Source organism: Tursiops truncatus, chromosome 11, assembly GCF_011762595.2.
Source record: "Tursiops truncatus isolate mTurTru1 chromosome 11, mTurTru1.mat.Y, whole genome shotgun sequence".
In the NCBI taxonomy this organism is placed as follows: Eukaryota; Metazoa; Chordata; class Mammalia; order Artiodactyla; family Delphinidae; genus Tursiops; species Tursiops truncatus.
In genome coordinates this window covers 59,557,514-59,576,336 of record NC_047044.1, presented here as the reverse complement: position 1 = coordinate 59,576,336, position 18,823 = coordinate 59,557,514, and the positions used below count along the sequence as shown (strand labels likewise).

Sequence of the window (18,823 nt, the reverse complement as noted above, 5' to 3'; positions counted from 1 at the left end):
CAGGAGAAGAGAACGATGTTTAACTCGGTCAACCTGGGCAACTTCTGCTCGCCGTCGCGCAAGGAGAGGGGCGCTGATTTCGGCGAGCGAGGGAGCTGCGCCTCCAACCTCTATCTGCCCAGTTGCACTTACTACGTGCCCGAGTTCTCCACGGTCTCCTCCTTCCTGCCCCAGGCCCCCTCTCGTCAGATCTCCTATCCCTACCCGGCCCAAGTGCCCCCGGTCCGGGAGGTCTCCTACGGCCTGGAGCCCTCCGGCAAGTGGCACCACCGGAACAGCTATTCCTCCTGCTATGCGGCGGCCGACGAGCTCATGCACCGGGAGTGCCTGCCTCCTTCCACCGTCACTGAGATCCTCATGAAAAACGAAGGCTCCTACGGCGGCCACCACCACCCCAGCGCCCCGCACGCCGCCCCCGCCGGCTTCTACTCCTCAGTCAACAAGAACAGCGTCCTGCCCCAAGCCTTCGACCGTTTCTTCGACAACGCCTACTGCGGTGGTGGCGACGCGCCCGCCGAGCCCCCCTGCCCGGGCAAGGGTGAGGCCAAGGGGGAGCCCGAGGCGCCCCCGGCCTCCGGACTGGCGTCCCGGGCTGAGGCGGGGCCCGAGGCGGCCGAGGCCGAGGAGGAAAACACGAATCCCAGCTCGTCCGGTTCAGCCCACTCGGCGGCCAAGGAGCCGGCCAAGGGAGCCGCCCCCAGTAGGTAGCAGCGGCCGTGAAACAGGCGGGCAGGAGGGAGGGAGCCAGAGAGGGAGGGCGAGAGTAGGGGGGAGGCGAGGGGAGCGGGGACGGCCTCGTGTTTTGGGTCAGTCCGATTTTATGTGGAGTTTTATAAGCATTCAAAGGATTTTATTATAACCTACAAAGCCCTCTCTCCCAACGACTCGACTTTTTACGATGGAGAAGGGGTGGGGACGGAGGGAAAAGGGCTCTTTGGAAAAGCTGGGTGAACCCCCTCCCCGTTATCTCCCTCGGTCTGTGAAATTTTTGAAAGCGCCACCATCGCGGGCTATATTAACTTTGATCGTGAACTTAGAGGAGCATTTAAGGAAGGATGGGGAGCCCGGCTGCCGGGGGGCGGGAGGGAGGGGAGGGGTGGAGGGGGAGAAAGGGGAGGGCAAGGGAAAGACAGGGAGAAACTCAGAGAGGGGGAGTGGTGGGGGAGAGAGGCAATGGAGCAGAACCTGAGGCCGGGGAGGCCAGCGAGGGCCGCTCTGCTTCTTTCAAAAACTATTTTCCAAATGTTCAAACTGTGTTCGCGTGTCCCTGAGCAGAACCCGGAGCAAGCCGGGGGTCAGCGGCGACAGGGGGTGGGGACGAGGCGGCTCAGGGCTCCACTCTGCTCCAGGCCTGGGGCTCAGCGTTTCTCTGCGGCCCGCGGCCTCTGCGCCGGCCTAGCCTGGCCGCGGGGAAGGCGCGGCCCGCCGGGCGTCCCGGGGCGCCAGGGCCCCCGGAAGCAGCTCTCGGGTGTCTTTGGTGCCTGCTCGCTCTCTTCCTCCCTGCCTCCCCACGACTCTCGCCCGGTCTCACTTCTTTGCGCCTGTTCTCCGCGGTTCCCCCAGATTTCTGGGGGGGCGGGGCGGCGGGTTTTCAGAGTCACTAGGAGGGCAGCTCAGGAAGGGGCAGAGGAGCCCGGCTGAGCAGAAGTCGTGTGTGGGGGGGGGGGCGCGTTGTCTGCGGGGACGCACTTGGCCCCGGCTGGCTTCCTTCTCCCCCAGACTCCGCCAGCCCCGGCCCTCGTCCGAGGGGAGGGGGCGCGGGTCCCACGGTGGCCCGGGATGGGGGACGAGCTCGCCCTGCCAGGGGATCGTGGCTCGGCCCAGCGCTGCGCCCGCGGGAGGGCTGCCGGGCGGTGGGGCTGGGGTCGCCGGGGTCTCACGTGTCTCTCTTCCCCTCTCCTCGCACTTGCCCCCTCCCCTCCCCTCCCCTCCAGACGCCCCCCGCACCCGCAAGAAGCGCTGCCCTTATTCGAAATTCCAGATCCGGGAACTGGAGCGAGAGTTTTTCTTCAACGTGTATATCAACAAAGAAAAGCGGCTGCAGCTGTCGCGGATGCTGAACCTGACGGACCGACAAGTGAAAATTTGGTTTCAGAACAGAAGGATGAAAGAAAAAAAACTAAGCAGAGACCGGCTGCAGTATTTCTCGGGAAATCCTCTGCTGTAACCGCGGACCGGGCCCTTTGGGGGGAGGGGGGAAAGGGGGAGATTATTTTATTTTATTTTTATTTTTTATTTTCTAACTCGCCTTCTTTCCGCGGGTGGAAAACTGGACTGTGGCCAGGGCTGGCCCCCACTGCCGTTGCCCGCACTTCTTTCCGGAACCTCCTTCACCTTGGTCTGACTCAGTGTGGGACAGGGACCGGGCCTGGAAAGGGGGGTGAAGGAGAGTGTCTGATCCACGGCGAGTGGACACCGTTGGCGCCGAGGCCAAGAATCTTTATTTAAAAGAAAACACACCTCGCGACAATGTCTTGCTGCTCGGATTGGGTGGGGGGAGGGGCGTGAGTAGTGGGCGCCAGAGCCTTACAGTCCTCGAACTGCAAGCCTTCCCTTGCCCATGTGAGAAGATCTGCTCGGACACTGTGTCTGCGAGGGGAGACTTCCCGGGCTCCCCGTCCCTACCCCACCACTCCCCACTGCTGGGGAGCAGCTAAATGTGATCCCGCCTTGCTGTGAAATTTCTGTTCCTTTGACCTGGTGTTAGGTGTGCAAAGTCGTGTCCTACCTCTGTCTGTGCCCAGGCCCTGCCCAAGCCTAGTTGTTCTCCCCCTTGAACGTGTAGAGCCCTCCTTTGAAATTTCTTAACTGGTGCGTTGAGGTTTCCTAACCTTTTTCCAAGCTGTGCCCCACTCCGCGAATTTATAGCTATAGTCTATGCATTTGTTACCTTCTTTTTAAAAAAAAAAAAAAAGATTGGGGTGGAAGAGGCAGTAGGGAGACGGGATTGGACGCCTCCCCCATGCTGAGGCCTGAATTTTTGTAAATAAATTTCACAAGTATTTCTTTCTACCCGGAGGGGATATGGGGAGGACTCGCCTGGAATGAGATTTGAATCACCCATCTCCTTGTGCGTGAGTGCGTGTGTACGTGTGCAATCCCCACCCGGCTCCTGTCCCAGAGGGATTGCTGTGAATTTTTTTTTTTTGGTGGCAAATAAAGATATTTCATTCTGTTCAATATTATGATTTTATTTGACCCTTTTATTAGCCCCTCTCCTCTTAAAACCCTCAATGCTCCCAAGGCGGAGGAGGTGGAAGCAGGCGGGCAGAGCCCAGCAGAGGAGGACAGGCGTGTGAAGGTGAGGTAGGCCGGGGCTGGCGGGCCTGCACCCCTCTCTCCACGGGCAGGGGCAAGAGTGCGGCGGTAGCTTCCTCCCGCTCTCAAGTTGAGGACTTTCCACTGCGACTCTTAAAGCTCTCATTTCTCACGTGCAGCTCGAGCTGCGTCCAAACGCCCAGCAACGCTTTCCGTTTAAGCACACGTTTGTTGTGGAGTTAATTGTAACCATCATCGAATTTAAATTTATAGGAATTTTCTTGGCTCCACCGCCCTCCCACCAGATGTCTCCGTCTGTGGCAGTTAAATGTGCAGGGTTGAGGGTAGGGCTTTCGTTTTTTCTTTTCTTCTTTTTCCCTCTATGAGAAGACTGTATTGGAATTTTTATATACAGTTTTGAAGGAGGGAAGGGAGAGGGGGAGAAACCAGCCCCCTCCCTTTCCGCACCGCGCCAGCCCCTGAGGGTGGGAGGGTAGGGCTGGGCCCCTTCCCCTCAAGCACAAATGGCTGGGCTCCTCCAGACACAACAAGACCCTAGGCTGGGGCCACCCTGATGTTTGTACATTGGTCTCCCAGCGTGGAACGCCCCAGAGATCTGTTTTGTAAGAGGTTGGCTTGGGGTGGGGCGCTGGGGAAGGAGGTGACCCGTGAGGATGGTCACCACACCCATATATATATTTGCTGCATGTTTCTTCCGGATAAAGATAACTATAGTCCTTTCAGCGCATTCGTTGAGGGCACTCTGGCGATCTCTGTTCCAAATTCGTTATTTGGGGGCAGAGGTTTAGGACCAATTCTCTCATCGTTCCCTTTTCTTTGGAACGGTTCTTCTGTAATTCGAAGAAAATGTTTTCGTCAATATAATTCTGTTGAATGAAAGAAAAAAGCACCACGACTATGGACTACTGCATCTAGGTTCCGTCGCTTTTGATGACGGGGTATCTGAATCTCTCATTTGTAAATGTAGGTCTTGAGACAAAATTTGTAAACTGGGGTGTATATACAACCCCACAATTGCCTCATGTGCCCACACACAAATATCTGTCGGATGCCTATGGGTGCACACGAAAAGGAATATTATGTGCACTCTTTTGCTTATAGTATGCAGTAAAACTGACCACATGCACATCTAGGGCTTGTGTCCTCTGAGGTGTGTAACCACTGTCAGTGTGTAGTGAGTGGCAGAAGGAATGCAGCTGAGGATCGTCTCTGTGTGTGTGTGTGTGTGCATGCACGTTTGCATGCGCGTGCACTTGTGCTTGAGAGATATCTCTAGGTATGATGTTTATCCACGAGTCATAACAAGGGCTATTGGCCTGCCAGCCGTGCTTCCAATAAAATAGGATGGAGATAACTATATAGAACCTGCTTATAAAGCAAAATACTGATCTCTAAATGGCTCTTGATTTTGGAGAAGAATATTGAATATCCAAAGCTACCACTTTCCCTGCAATGTGCAGCCCAGAAAAGATCCCCAGCTCTAGAAGGGATTTCTGAAGGAAGGCGGGGTGTCATGGTGAAAGAAAAACAAAAGCTTTCTATGATCCCAGCCCAGGAAGCTGCCAGTCTTCGGTGACCTTCTAAAAATTAGAAAAAAGAGGTTTCTGTCCCCCCAACAAACCCACCTTCGGGCCCCCGGGATGTCCGACCCCCCTTGGCGGTCAGGGGTCCGGGCTCAACCTCTTTGGGTAATCCCCTCCAGCCGTGGCGCTGCCCGGGAACAAAAGAGCCTCGTCTAGACGCCGCCATAAAGTGCCCCCACCCCACCCCGCGCCTCTAAACCCAGTTTCATTTCGCCCTTAACGACCCAATCTGGCCTGTGTTAGAAAATGCTTCCGCCCTAACTAGTAAACAAATCCGCAGTGGACAGTCTTGGCTCCCCCAACACACCCCATACCCCCACTCCATTACCCCCTTGCCCGCAACCTCCTTCCCCGCCTCTTCTCCTCCAGCCTTTCTCAGCTCCCAGTCCCCCAATCCCACCCCCCACCAGTAAATAAACCCGAGGCCGAGTTCAAAGTTTCCCGGAGCTAAGGAGGAATGTTGGTTGTAAAAATCCAAGTTTATAGCGCACGTGGGAGTTTACAAGGGTATTAAGTGGTGTGGGCTGAGAGAGCACTCTGGGCTCCTCCCCCTCCCACTATGGGCGTTGGGGGTGCAGGGGGAACCTGGGGGACTTGAAAGGAGAAATGGGTTTGATGTTTCTTTGTCACGCAGACCCCCAGGTTGCTGGGGGATGGTGATGCGAGGGCGCCTTGGAAGACGGTTCACAGATCCCAGCGAAGTGCCTCTGAGAGAAAGTCCGCAGGTTCTAGGTGTCCCAGATGGGGAAGAAGGGGAGCTCCGCTTTAGGCAAGGAAGAAAGTTACAGACTAGGTGTCTGAAAGGTGAATGGAGTTGGGGATACCTGGAGCCGTTTCTCAATCGGAGGAGGAGAAACTACCTGGGGAATAATTTCTCGAGTGGATTGAAGGCAGAGAGGGTTTTTCTCACCAGGACAAAGAACTTTGAACTTCAAGGGAGTCAAGGGCGCCACCCCTTCCCTCTCCCCGCCCCTCTCCGGAATCTGTAGGGCAATTCGTTTCTGGGCCAATATTCCCTCAAGGGGCCAGCCCCTGGGGTTTCCTGTTGCCCCAGGGCTGGATAATGCTGTTTGTTGAACCCTCCCAGCTCAGAGCCCGCCAGAACTATGTGCACGCGACTGCACTCTTTATTATTCATATAAACCTTTGGAAAAGGCAACGCCCGGGAAGTTTTTATAACTTTGTTTGGCATGAAAGTTTTACAAGATTCCTCCTCTCTTTTTCAAAAACTTAAAGTTTTGGTCTTGCCATGGAACCAAGTCTCAGGGTCTCTGGGAGGTTGGGGAGAGAGAGGTTCTGAGGTCCTGGTGGGAGGGGGGATGTCTGGAGCTGTATCTCTGACTAAGGCAAAACAAGGCTTAAAGGTTGGGATTAATCCTTCCTGAGGTCCACCTCGGATCCAGCTTTGGGGGCTGCTAGGAAAGTCCCAGCCACTCTGTTGTTGAGACACACCCTTACAGAACCGCAAAGTTTGGACAATGTCAATTAGACCTTCCCCATCACAACCTCTTGTTCTCCTGTAGGCATCTCTCTCTCTCCCTCTCTCTCCCTCTCTCTCTCTCTCTCTCTCTCTCTCACACACACACACACACACACACACACACACATACAGCCCTGCACACACCCTCAACCCACTGCACAAAGTGGAGACCCATAACCTTGACTCAGACCGTTAAGTTGGGAAGAGTCTCTGCACACACAGCCCTGCAACCCTGCCTCCTGCAAAGTCCACAAAGGGTTTGATGAAAGACAGAATTCAAGACGACAAGAAATGCCTGCCCAGAGGTTGCAGTGATTGTAGGACCGAGAGAGAAGGAAGGCCAGCGGGCTGCAATCCAGGAGCTCGAAGAACAAAGGTGCCTGTATAGGGACGTGGCCTTGGACTGCTAAGCCTGCGAGTGACCCCGTGGATCTGCCCCTCGCCTGGGATGGACAGAACCCCACTCCTTCATTTCCCCTAGCTCCAGCCTTGGGGTATCAAGTGGGCTCAAACAGGAACTATTTTAATGTTCATCTCTGGAAGTCAGGACAAAGATGGAGCAACTTCTCCAAAGACAGACCTGGTGGATGAGGCTTCTTCGGGGTGATGGACTTGAGGATACCTAAGCCCTGGACCTGGGCACTTCAGGGAGCCAGCGGAGTTGGTCAGGATGTGCCCCAGCGCCTGCTTTTCCTTCCCTCTGATAGTGACTGCTGAGCCCTGGCCGCCAGCGGCTGACAGCCCTACACTTCGCCTTGTGAGGAGTGGAGTTAAGGCTGAAGGCGGGCGAAGGTCAACTCCAAGCTTGAGCAGTGGGGCTGGGAAGGGATGCTACTGAACCTCGTGCTCTCCCCCTCAGGGCGCCCAGCACAACAGAGAAAAACAAGAAGAGCTAGGGGAGAAAGTCAAGGGGAAGGAAAGCATTTAGGAGGAAAGAAAAGAGTAAAGAATAAATTGTATAACAAAGAAAGAAAGAAGGAAGAGAGAACTAAGGAACACAAGAAAGAGAAAGAATCAGAAAAAGAGAAGGAAACAAATGAATTGCAGAGAAAAAGAGAAAGAAACAAATAAAGAGAAAGGAGGAAAATGGAAAAAGAAAGGGGGGAAACAAAGATGGAAAACAAAGATCTTCGAAAAGGAAGTTAGCCAGTAAAGGAGGAGTGGGATTTTCTCCGAAGTAAGTCGGCAGACCGCAGCCCTGACTCCGGCTGGAAACACGACCCACTGGGCAACTTGGGCGCAAACCATAATATGGGGAGCAAGGCTTCCCCCACCCCGTCCCGCCCGCCAAAGACATCATCCCACCCGTCCTCCTCCCAAAGCTTCTACTGGATGTGTTTACTGTCTGGTTTCAATTCAGGAGGCAAAGTTAAATAACTGGTTGGCTTCGGCAGGGCAAGAAGGCAGCTGTGCTGGCTATCAGACTTCTTCGGGATGCGGGGATCCTAGGGAGTACATTTTTGGGTAAAAGTTAATATCTGTGGCCGTGTACATGCAATCGAGCTCCAAGTCAGGTACGGGTCTAGGCGGTAACCTCCAGAGCATCTGGGTGCAGACGTGTACAACGTCCAGATGTGAGAGCGACTCTGATGGCCAGGCTGCCGCCAGGGTGGCAGCGAGATCCCGGGTAGACCAGAGGCCCCTCCAAGCGTCCTCAGCCTCCCACTTTCCTCATGTACCTGTTTGAAAATCCGTTTGGGGGGCTTCGGTGCATTCTATCTTTTGCCTGGGATTTTTCTGCTCCCAATTCAGCCGAAGCAGAGCCCGGTGTTAGCGAAGAAAAAGAAAGCAAATCTTTCCTTCAAGTTTTGAGAAGAGAATGATTTATTTGGGCCTCCAAAACAAGAGGGGAAAACCCTGCAATTTTAACCACTGGTGTGATTTTGTTTTCCATTTCACTTGAGATTTACACACACACACACACACACACACACACACACACACACACACTGTATAATTATTTTATTATTTTATCCCAAAGGGAAAGACACTCTTCCTTCTTTTCACCTCACCTTTGGAATTTCCTAGATGGCGTCCTTAGCCTTGTGGGGAAGCTCCACTAATTTTCCTTGGAGAAATCAGGGTGCCTCTGGGGTGCTTTGAGGGCTAGAGCCTGGAAAGCAGCTGAGGTTCCTTTCTGTTCACTGAGCACTAGATTTTCCTTCTTCTGTTTTCACATGGGGACCCCTAGCGCCCCAGTCCTCAGCCTGCCGTCTGGAACCCGCTGACCACCCTGAAGTCTGTGAGGAGCACCCTTCACCTCTCCCTTGGTCACAGTCCCACGGGCGGCAGGAGGCCCAGCTGCTCATCCCTGCTGCACTTCCAGGGTCTAGGTACCGAGAAGAAGGGCACGGGGACCAGAGCTCTCGGGGTAGAGGGGTTGGTCAGAAGGTAGGTGCAGCCTGAGCCGATCTGGCCTGAAGCCCCTGGATTTTCACATCCCCCAAGTTGAGGCAAGAAGAGGGAGCCCCGGGGAGTCAGGAATAGATGCAGCACTCCTGGAAAGTTGGGGAAATGGCTTAACAGGGTGATTTTAGCAACACAGACTTCTTCTGGACCCCAATCCGGTTCCCTTGGGGTGCAGGCCTGAGGGTCTCGGCCCAGTGGGGCTTAGCCGGTAGGCGCCCAGCAGTGGCGGCAGGCGGCAAGTGGGGTGGCTGTGGCAGCCTGCGTGCCTTTGAACACCAGGCCCGGACAATAGGACGGAAACAGCCTTTGCTCGTGGCCTCGGGAAAGACGGAGCCCAAGGGGGCAGGGCTGGGACCCACACCTGACTGTACTTCCCCAAATCCGCACGAATGCTCCCCTCTCTCCGTCCTCACCCTCACGTCTTCCTTCCTTTCGTCTCCACTGGTGCAGAATCCCAAGTTTGCAAAAACCCAACAAGTTATTCAAATCGGCGTCTTCCGGTTCTTGTTTAACAGCTCCGGGTTTGCGTTTTTCCTGCGTAATTAAAGGCAAACATTTGTCCCACCGGGGGTCCCACTTAGGCTGATGAATTTGATTTCTTTTTTCATTAATGGGCCATGTTTATCATACTTCTAATTATTTCAACTTTAAACACTATTCGTTCTTGTGAGGAGATGGGAGTAGAGGCGCGAGGCTCCTTCTCCCAGGGGGATTATTTCCATTAATAATGGCAAGGATTCTGAAAGCGACTCCATCCCCACTCAGGGCTGAGGTAAGGAGTGAGTTTGGGATGGGGGTCAGGCTGGTAGGGGAGACAGGTCTCAAAGCCGAGTGACTCTGCTTCTCTACCGCTGGTTCCCCAGGTTAAGCCGTGGGGCTTGACGTTTTTGAGAGGTTATCTGGAGTTTGTCTCCTTCACTCTGCCGCCTCCCTCACCCCCTCCCAGGCTGGGCCCAGACCCTTCCACTTCGAGGCTCTTGGAAACCTTCCGCAGCCCCACCCGATCCCAGCCTGGCCTGGGCAGAGAGGCTCAGGGAATGCTGTCCCGGCCCCCAGCTACTAACACAGAGAGAAAGACCAGGAGAAGCTGAGGTGGTCGAGCGGCACCTGGGTCTGGGGGAGAGGGCCCAGCAGACCCTAATATGGGGGGCAAGGGCAGGAGACTGGGATGCCAAACTCCAGGGACAGGGACACCAGGCAGGAAAATAAAGGAGATGTGACAGAGGGGGGAGGGAACCCCCCCAAAGCCATATAATTCTCAATTGCTTTGGTCTTTAATTTCATCGCCCCATAAATGAGGAAATATCAGTTCCCATACTAAATTTTTATCCTCGGCTGATAAATATGACGGGGAATTTTCGTTGGGTCCTCGTAAAAGCGAACAGTTTCGATCAAACTGGTGGGGAAAGACTTACACAGATAATACAAACAGAGTGGCCATAAAGTGTCTGCGTTTCCCGCGGGGTGGGACAAATGGCTCCCTGGATTGACTGCCACCGGGGCCGTCCCAAGTCTCATCTGGGGCCTAAACGGGCTAACCTTGCCGGCGCCAACCCCTTGTGCCGAGCCCATGGCGACCTCTGTAAATGAAAACACGAAAGCATTTCAAATCTCCCCTGGCTGGCCCTGCCAGCAAGTCACACATTAAACATTCTCTTCCAGTTTTCCCGGGGTTCGGGGACCCCTGCGCCTTTTCTCTCGCCCTCTGGATGACAGATTTCGGAGGATTTCTTTCCGAAGTCGTCTTCTAGCAGCCGCGGGCTTGGGCCTCCCTAGAAGGGATCCAGCCTTCTCACTCCTCCGCGCCAGGGCGTCTTGGAGCTCTGGTCTTTTCCCGGCCAGGCTCCAGCCCTTCGGAAAGTCGAAACCCATGGGTCGGTCCAGGGGAAAATGTGGGGCGACCGGAAAGACAAGTTATACTCCAGATTCCGTTTCCTGAGGAAAGGGTGGAGAGTTAAGTTCGCTTTGTGAGAAAGGCGATGAAGAAACGTAAAGAACTATTTGAAACATACCTTGTCCCTTATTTCTCGCTTCCCTTTCTTAAAAAAATCGCTCTGCTGAAGGACACTTCTCAGGGTCGCATTTTGTCGCGTCCGTTGCCTTGGTTTCCCGGTTGATACGTGACTCCCCCAAACCGCCCGAGGCCCCGAGGGTTCCCTCTTTCTCTCTGGGAATGCTCCCTGTTTTCGTGGAGGCAAGGTCAACTGGAAAGCGAGGGCCGCCAGGGCCTGGAGCAGAGCAGCCGAACCGGCTCCAAGGCCAAAGCCTTCCTGCCCCTGAGTTGATAACCCAGGAGCCGCCCACCCAGCCAGGTCCAGGCCGCGCTCCCTGGTCGGGGAGCCGGTGCCTCTGGTTGCCGGCCTCCTCCTCCCGCGACCCCTCAGTCCCCTCGGAATCCCTCTCTCCCAAGCAGCCCTGAAGTCATCTTGACCTCCTCCCTGGCCTGCCCCAGACACTGGAGATTCCCCGTCAATCCCCACGGGGAACTTGCAACTCAACCAACTTCCGTGACGGGAGGTCCCGAGCTGAGCTCCCAGCCCCAAGGGCCGAGACCGACGAAAGAGGACGCAGGAGAGGAGAAACTTTAGTTCCGTTTGGGATTCCTTAACTTTTTCCTCTCCCTTTCTCTGCCCGCAGGATCCCTCCCCCAAACCTCACCCCACTCCCATCCCAGGGGAAGAAGTGGGGGCGGGGGCCAAGGCGAGGAAAAGAGGAGGTGAGGAGGGGAAGAAGTACCTGAATCGTGTCTTGACCTTTTAGTTTGAATGTGACTGTTTTGAGCCCCGAGTTGCCTCGCTCTCTCTCTGTCCCGCATTTTCCCCCCTCTCCGCTCCCTTCTCCCCAAGAGTTACAGGCTGCTTCCCGGGTAAACAAACCCCATCCTCCCTAGAACCCCCTCATCCCCCTCCACCCCGCTCCTGCCCCAGTCGCCGCGGGGGCCCTTCCTTTGTTCGCGGGGAAGGGCTCCGGCGCCCCTACCTCGAGGCGGCTGCTAGGTGGCGCTGTTACTCCACGCTGCGCGCTCTGCCTGCAGACAACTTGACCCCGCTGACGTCACGGCCGTCTGAATCATCAAGGCCATTTTCAAATCCCATTGGTCTAGCCGTCACATGGTGAGGGCCGAATGCGCGGATAATTATGGAGCTGATATTTCCCCCCCTCCCCTTCTTTTCCCTCCCGCCCCTCCAACCGCCCCCCCTCCCGGATGGGGAAAAAAAAAGATGTCAGCTCCTCCGCAGTAGTATTGCTCCTTAAAAACCCCTCTCTCTGAAAATGACATGCCCTCGCAATGTAACTCCGAACTCGTACGCGGAGCCCTTGGTTGCGCCTGGCGGAGGAGAGCGCTATAGCCGGAGCGCAGGCATGTATATGCAATCTGGGAGTGACTTCAACTGCGGGGTGATGAGGGGCTGCGGGCTCGCGCCCTCGCTCTCCAAGAGGGACGAGGGCAGCAGCCCCAACCTCGCCCTCAACACCTACCCGTCCTACCTCTCGCAGCTGGACTCCTGGGGCGACCCCAAAGCCGCCTACCGCCTGGAACAACCTGTTGGCAGGCCGCTATCCTCCTGCTCCTACCCACCTAGTGTCAAGGAGGAGAATGTCTGCTGCATGTACAGCGCAGAGAAGCGGGCGAAAAGTGGCCCCGAGGCAGCGCTCTACTCCCACCCCCTGCAGGAGTCCTGCCTCGGGGAGCACGAGGTGCCGGTGCCCAGCTACTACCGCGCCAGCCCGAGCTACTCCGCGCTGGACAAGCCGCCCCACTGTGCCGGGGCCAACGACTTCGAAAACCCTTTCGAGCAGCGGGCCAGTCTCAACCCGCGCGCCGAACATCTGGAGTCTCCCCAGCTCCGGGGTAAAGTGAGTTTCCCTGAGACCCCCAAGTCCGACAGCCAGACCCCCAGCCCCAATGAGATCAAGACCGAGCAGAACCTGGCGGGCCCAAAAGGCAGCCCCTTGGAGAGCGAAAAGGATCGGGCCAAAACCGCCGACTCCAGCCCAGACACCTCGGATAACGAAGCGAAAGGTAAGGCCGCCTGGGCCGTGGCCCGGGTGGGACGCTCGGGCACTTGGTCTTCATGGCCGGGGCGGGGGCAGGGAGAGGGTTGGGCCGAGGAGGCTCTGGACGGTCTTGGGAATGCGACCCCGGCTTGGGACTCGTGCCTGCTGAGCGCCAGGCTGGTGGCGCCTCATTTGGCTAGGGAAGGTAAGCGGCGAAGTGGAGGTGCCGGCGGCAGCGGCCGTGGGCGCCGAGGCCGGGGTGGTGCGCACGGCGGGCAGCCTGCAGCGTCTTGTGTTGCCCAGGGCGGGGGACCGATCCCGGGCGCGTGCTGGCTTTGGTTTGCTTGCTCTGCGTTCGTGTCCTGGGAGGCTGATGCCCCCCCCACTCCCCCACCTCCCCCACCCCCACCCCCGCTCAGGTCAGAAGCATGCAAAAAGCTTAAAATGGCGATCTTGGGCCAGGGACTAGGAAAGACTTGGGAGAAGGGGGATTTCACTTTACTGCGTTTTCCCAGTTGAAAATTGTTTCCTGCGAGGCGCGATTTGTTGTTTGTGGGTCTGATTTGTGCGTGTGGCTTGGGCTCCTGCGGTTTTTGGCTCGGCCGGGGGCCTCTGGCAGCGGTGCTGGGGCCGGAAGAGGTGGAGGTGAAGGGCTGCCCTCCACGTCCCTCCCTCCCCCAGACGCCCAGGCTGCGTATGGCGTTGGAACAGGGCATTTGGAATGTTGTAGGTTTTTTGTCTCCCCTTTGAAATTTTGTTTCCTTTTTTTTATAGTTACGTTAAAAAAATTTTTCCCGTTGGTTTCCAAAAGCAGCTTACAAATGAGTGGTTGGGAAATTTCTGTGTGCATGGTAAGCGGTTTTCTCCTGAAAGGGAGTGAGGCTTTGGTTGGATTTTATTGTAATTTTGGTGGCGAGGGAAAGCCTAGCCAGAGTTCAAGCTCGGGGTTCAAGATTCATTTCTGCTGCAGGTACTGGGGGCCCTCAGGACCCTTCTCTGACACCTGGAGAAAATGTGGAGGAAACGGGAGCAGTGGAGGGAGGCTGAGGGGACTTACCCTGAAAAGTTGGAGCAAAAAGCATCAGAAAAGGCCCAACTGGTGGGGCGGGCAGGGGATAAACCTGCTCCCCACAGCACTGGCTACTGGAGGCTGTGTGTAGGAAGGGCTCTTTGGGTGCAGAGGCAGATGAAACAGTGAAAACTGAGCAGACTGGGGGCGGCCTGGGTCTTATGGCGGTTTGTATATGGATGCGGTCCACACGTATGCCTGGAGGCGACCTGTGTCACACTCACACACACTCACGCATGCCCTCTCATACATGCATATGCACTCTTTTGGCAGGTGAGGGCAGACCCTCATCCTCTTGGGTATCCTCTGCAAATCAAAGGTGGCCTTGGCAAATCAGCCCATGGAGACCCTAGCCAGAAGGTGGGCACGGGTGTGTTCATGAGGGGGAGGGGGAGAGAGGCACGCATACCCACGAAGCCTTACTGGTGGCACGTGTGCAGCCCAAAAGTTTAATTTTATACCATCTCCCCATACCCCGAGCTTGGTTGGGGTGCAGATTTAGGGTAGGAAAAGCTGTGTTCTAGCCCCACCAAAAGCAAAGTCAAGTTTAACAAGCCTACCTCCTAGCTCAAACTGCCCCCATTCTGGTAGGGTCCCCTTTCTCCCCTGCCATCCCCATACCATCTAAACCCTCCCACCCCAACTAATCCCTCTGACTCTGCCTGCTCCCTTTTTGCCTGCCCCCCTCATTTTGGTGCCCCCACCAGGCCAGAGGCAAGAGGGCTTTGGGCCGGACTCCCCACTTGTAATTTCTCCCCTTCCCCCAGACCCCAACAACCCCAATAAAAAATAAATGGCACAGAGTTAGATGTGGAGAGCCTTTAAACAATTTGGCAGAAGGCTGCAGGTGCAGAGGTGGGAACAGAATTAAGGACATTAAAGTGTTTAAAACTGCAGCCTCAAGTTTGCATTTTCTGATGCCTCCTGGTTCCCCTAGGGCCCCCACCCCACTCCCCATCAAGCTAAGATCCAGGAACCTGGCAGTTTCATTTGGCATAGAAGAGGAGATAGAGCACAGAGCCATCAGCAGAGTCCTTTTCTGGGTGTCCCTCTCGGGTCTCTGGACTCTGGGTTTTTCCCTAGAAAAGATGGCCAAGGTCTCTTCTGCTGCTTGAGGAGCAAGGCTGGTTCATTTCAGCAAGAATTTGTGCGGGGGGCGGGGGGGGAGAAGCTGTAGATAAGGGAAAGGGAAATACACACCACACTTATAGCATCTCCTGATATAAATAGACACATGGGTACATATCCCTGTGTGTGTACATATGTATAGGAGTGTGTATCTCTGCAGAAATACATATGAACATGCATGCATACGTACCTACATAGACTAGGCAGGAGATTTCCAGGAGGCTGCATTTCCTCAGGATCTCTCTCCCTTGACCTTAGGTCTCTGGCCAGGGCAGTTGACTGAGGACTCCTCAGCATGCCCCATAGCTGTTGCCCCTGACCTCCGCTGCCTGCACAAGCTCCCTGCCTCAGTTACTCCTGGGGGAAATGGCCGGGATAGGAAAAGCTGGCAATGGGAGATCCAATGGGGTAGAGTCACTCTGTGACGCTTCAGGTGGGAGCCAGGGCTGGGGATCTGGTGCAGAGACGGCTGCAATGGCCTCTGGCTGCAGAGTCTGGGGTGACATCCCTCCACTGTGTTGAAAGGGGTCAAAGCTCTCTGGAAATTGCTCTGGGCAGCGAGGTGGCCTCTGCCACCGGGTCTGAGGCCTGGAAAACACTTTTTCCTTCTGGTTGGATTTTTACAGAGCTGGAAAGGAACAGAGAGGAGGCGGGGTCTGGGGAGGCTTAGCGTGCCCGCCAGGGCCAGCAAGCCGAGGGAGAGCAGGAGTTCTCAGAACATGCTAGGTCAAGGTGGATTGGGTGATTAAATTTAATAGACGCGTTGGAGGCAAGTACTTTCTGTCTTTCTCCCCTGTAAGTCTAGACCCCAAAGAAATTCTAAGAGCCTTGAGGCCAGGAGGACCCCACCAGCCAGGCCTGTGGGGCGAGAACAGCTCCCCTGTGCTCCCTCAGCTGCCCCCACTGCAAGCTGGCCAAGGCTGCAGTGCTGCGAGGGTTGCCTCTTCGAGGGATACTTATGTAAATAATGTTATTTTTAACAGAGGAGATAAAGGCAGAAAACACCACAGGAAATTGGCTGACAGCAAAGAGCGGAAGGAAGAAGAGGTGTCCCTATACTAAACACCAGACGCTGGAATTGGAGAAAGAATTTCTGTTCAATATGTATTTGACACGAGAGCGCCGCCTGGAGATTAGCAAGACCATTAACCTTACAGACAGACAAGTCAAAATCTGGTTTCAAAATCGCAGAATGAAACTCAAGAAAATGAACCGAGAGAATCGAATCCGGGAACTGACCTCCAATTTTAATTTCACCTGAGCGAGGGGGCTCCCCTCCCACTCACCCTCTTCCCCCCGTTCCCTCCTTTCCCCGCCCCTCCTCCCTTTGTGCCTGGTGGTATATATTTTTTTTCCTCCCTGAGTATAAATGCAACACGCCTGCAAAAAAGGCAAAGACCTCAGACACTCCTTTCAAGGGACCTATGGTTCTTGCTGCGAAGATGTGTCCACCTAAAGCATGAGAAATGGGGTGCTGGGTTGTGGGGTGTGGTGTGCCCGCATAGACGAGGGTGGGAGTGTGGCTGGTGTGTGTGTCAACCCCTCACTCACCCACGCACTCACACATAGCATCCCGTTCTCCAGGCAAAGTTAAGGTCGAATCCACCCGATTAGAGGGGGAAAAAGAGGGAAAAAAATCAACCAGAGAAGGTCTGTAATCTCGAAGAGCACAGTCAGAATCGCTCCTTCCTTGCTGCATTTCCTCCTTAGAATAATAGACGTTTTTGGAAAGTTCGGCTAGTGTTTGTGTGTTTGTCGTAGCGTCCAGCGCCTGCACCAAACCCTCTCTGTGTCTTCACCTCCCAATCGTTCTGAGAATCTGCTTGAAGTCTCGTATTTGTACTGCCTTCTGCTTTTCTCCCATTCTCCCAGCACCCCCACATCCCCCATGCACTGCCATCTCAGAAATTCCATCCAGAGGAGCAAAAAAAATTTTTTAAATTTAAAATAGAACATAGTGAAGCAAAGACAGAGTGCCCCTCCCCCAAATATCGCCCTGTCCCTGTCTGGGAGTTGTGTTATTTAAAGATATTCTGTACGTTGTATCTTTTGCATGTAGCTTCCTTAATGGAGAAAAAAATCCTAATAAATTTCCAGAATCATGATCCTCAAATGGGTGGTTTTCTGCTTTTAGTGTTTTTTTTTAGCGACACCCTCCCCCCAAAGAGGCTGAGTGTGTGGATGTGTGTGTTTTGTGTTTGACTCATCTCCTAGAGCCTTTCTAGAACGTCTCTTGGCGGGTTTAATGTAAGTGAGAGACCATAACGTTGATTTAAATATTATCCAGGTGACCACAATAAGTCAAGGTCATAAAACAGTAATGTCAGGACGGTCTTGGTGCGCGCGAGAGGTGGATTTTATGATCTGCAAATATAATGTGGTGCTGCAGTAAAAGATGCATTTAAAGGTGACTGGAGGAGGGAAGGAGGCAGAGAGCAAACTGCAATCTTGAGGAGCAGACGGATCTGATTGCCTGGGGTGCTGGGCCAGGCGCACCCCACCGCTGCTCGGGGGAACCCCAAGAGCCCCCCACCTATCCGAGGAAAGGAATAAACTTAACCGCCGGAGGGGGGCAAGGAGCTCAGCCACCCCCCCTTCGACAGCAGCAGCAGAAGCACGGGCAGCGGCAAGAGGAGGAGGACGACGACGAGGCAGCGACAAGGTAAGAGAAGCGGTTTCTTGTTCTTCTCTTGGCGCTGGAGTGGGGAAGAGCGGCGTCCCCAGGTGCCCAGCGCGCAGTGGGCAGAGCAGGGTGGAAGGTGTTTCGTGCTTCCGCGCTTGCTGAGAGCCCAGGCTTGCCTTGTGGCGGCTCGCGGTGGAGGGCAGTGGCCGTGAGCTCTCCGTCCCCAGCCCCGTTGCCGTGGGGTTCGGCGGTCAAAGAGGTAAATTGGTGGTTTTGGGCTTCTTTCTTTACTCGGTCACTTAGGGTCTCCTTGAGTTCGACACATGGGTCTAGACGTCTCTCATTCTGGCCGTCTGCTGGGGGAAGCGGAGGGAGGATGGGCTAGAGAGTGTTGGAGCTTGAAGCTTAGGTCTTCCTGCTTTCTGCTGGTTTGGATGTGAGCCTTAGCCAGGCTCTCGGTCCCCCACTCTGCCCGGCCGTGGGGCTTTGCCAGGCAAGTGGCCTGATCGGAAGAGGCTCTGGAGTGGTTCGGCCACACATAGACGAAGGGAAGCCGGAGTCCAGCTGAGAGACGGAGAAGATCAGAGGGAATCTAGGAGGAGAGCACAGGAGAGCCAGAAGGGCAAGACAGGGGACCCAGCTGGAGAGTGGAAGGACACTCCAGCTTCCCCCAGGGCCAGGGCCAGAGGCAGGGGGGTAGCTCCGCTGCGGTGCTGGGGGCGGGGCGGGGGTTTGGCAGCTGGAGGTCCCATTTCACCAGAGTCTCTCTGAGCGATTTGTTTAGACTAGCAGCTGATGAGGCAGTCAGATCCCCTACCCACCCAGCCACCCAAAGTCTACTCTCTCGTCCTTAGGGAGGTCGTGAGGGCGGAAAGGGGGATGGGGCTGAATTTCTTCCTTCCCCAACCCCCTTCCCTTCTCCTGATAGATGCAGAGCTGAATCTCCCGCCCTGTTCGCTCAGCTGATCTGTGGCTTAGGTAGTTTCATGTTGTTGGGATTGAGTTTTGAACTCGGCAACAAGAAACTGCCTGAGTTACATCAGTCGGTTATCGTCGAGGGCCCCAACCCACCTATCCCGCTCCTACCCTCCCCAGTGGGACTGCCCCCAGCCCCCCTCCTAGATAAGGCAAAGTGGGTACAGGCTGAGGCGGGCTAGCTGTGAGTGGGGCTACACCACAAGTCTGGAGGATCCCGCTTTATCCTTTCCACTCCTCAGCCTGTCCCCATCCCCGTGATTGAGGGAGAGGAGTTT

At 55.2% G+C, this 18,823-nt stretch overlaps 2 protein-coding genes and 1 long non-coding RNA gene across 5 annotated transcripts; 2 read left to right on the top strand and 1 right to left on the bottom strand.

Annotated features, from left to right (window-relative positions):
• Positions 1–15: 15 nt before the first annotated feature.
• HOXC11 (homeobox C11) lies at positions 16–3,175 on the top strand. Of its 2 annotated transcripts, none has more exons than XM_073788577.1 (2): positions 16–704; positions 1,935–3,175. In XM_073788577.1, the coding sequence occupies exons 1-2, from the start codon at positions 16–18 to the stop codon at positions 2,446–2,448; spliced, it is 1,203 nt and encodes a 400-aa protein (XP_073644678.1). In that variant the 3' UTR covers positions 2,449–3,175. The 2 variants fall into 2 exon arrangements, with proteins under 2 accessions (XP_073644678.1, XP_033722454.1); XM_033866563.2 differs by having other exon boundaries at positions 16–700; positions 1,935–2,300.
• A 4,973-nt stretch (positions 3,176–8,148) lies between these two features.
• On the bottom strand, positions 8,149–11,480 carry LOC109552102 (uncharacterized). The gene is made up of 2 exons (XR_002178846.3): positions 10,764–11,480; positions 8,149–10,686 (listed from the first exon to the last, which is right to left on the bottom strand). It is a non-coding gene; the product is annotated as an uncharacterized lncRNA (long non-coding RNA).
• Positions 11,481–11,934: 454 nt separating this feature from the next.
• Positions 11,935–17,060, top strand: HOXC10 (homeobox C10). 2 transcript variants are annotated; one of them, XM_033866561.2, is made up of 3 exons: positions 11,935–12,775; positions 13,525–13,601; positions 15,931–16,068. In XM_033866561.2, the coding sequence occupies exons 1-3, from the start codon at positions 12,025–12,027 to the stop codon at positions 15,937–15,939; spliced, it is 837 nt and encodes a 278-aa protein (XP_033722452.1). In that variant the 5' UTR covers positions 11,935–12,024; the 3' UTR covers positions 15,940–16,068. The 2 variants fall into 2 exon arrangements, with proteins under 2 accessions (XP_033722452.1, XP_033722451.1); XM_033866560.2 differs by lacking the exon at positions 13,525–13,601 and having other exon boundaries at positions 11,942–12,775; positions 15,931–17,060.
• Positions 17,061–18,823: the final 1,763 nt, after the last annotated feature.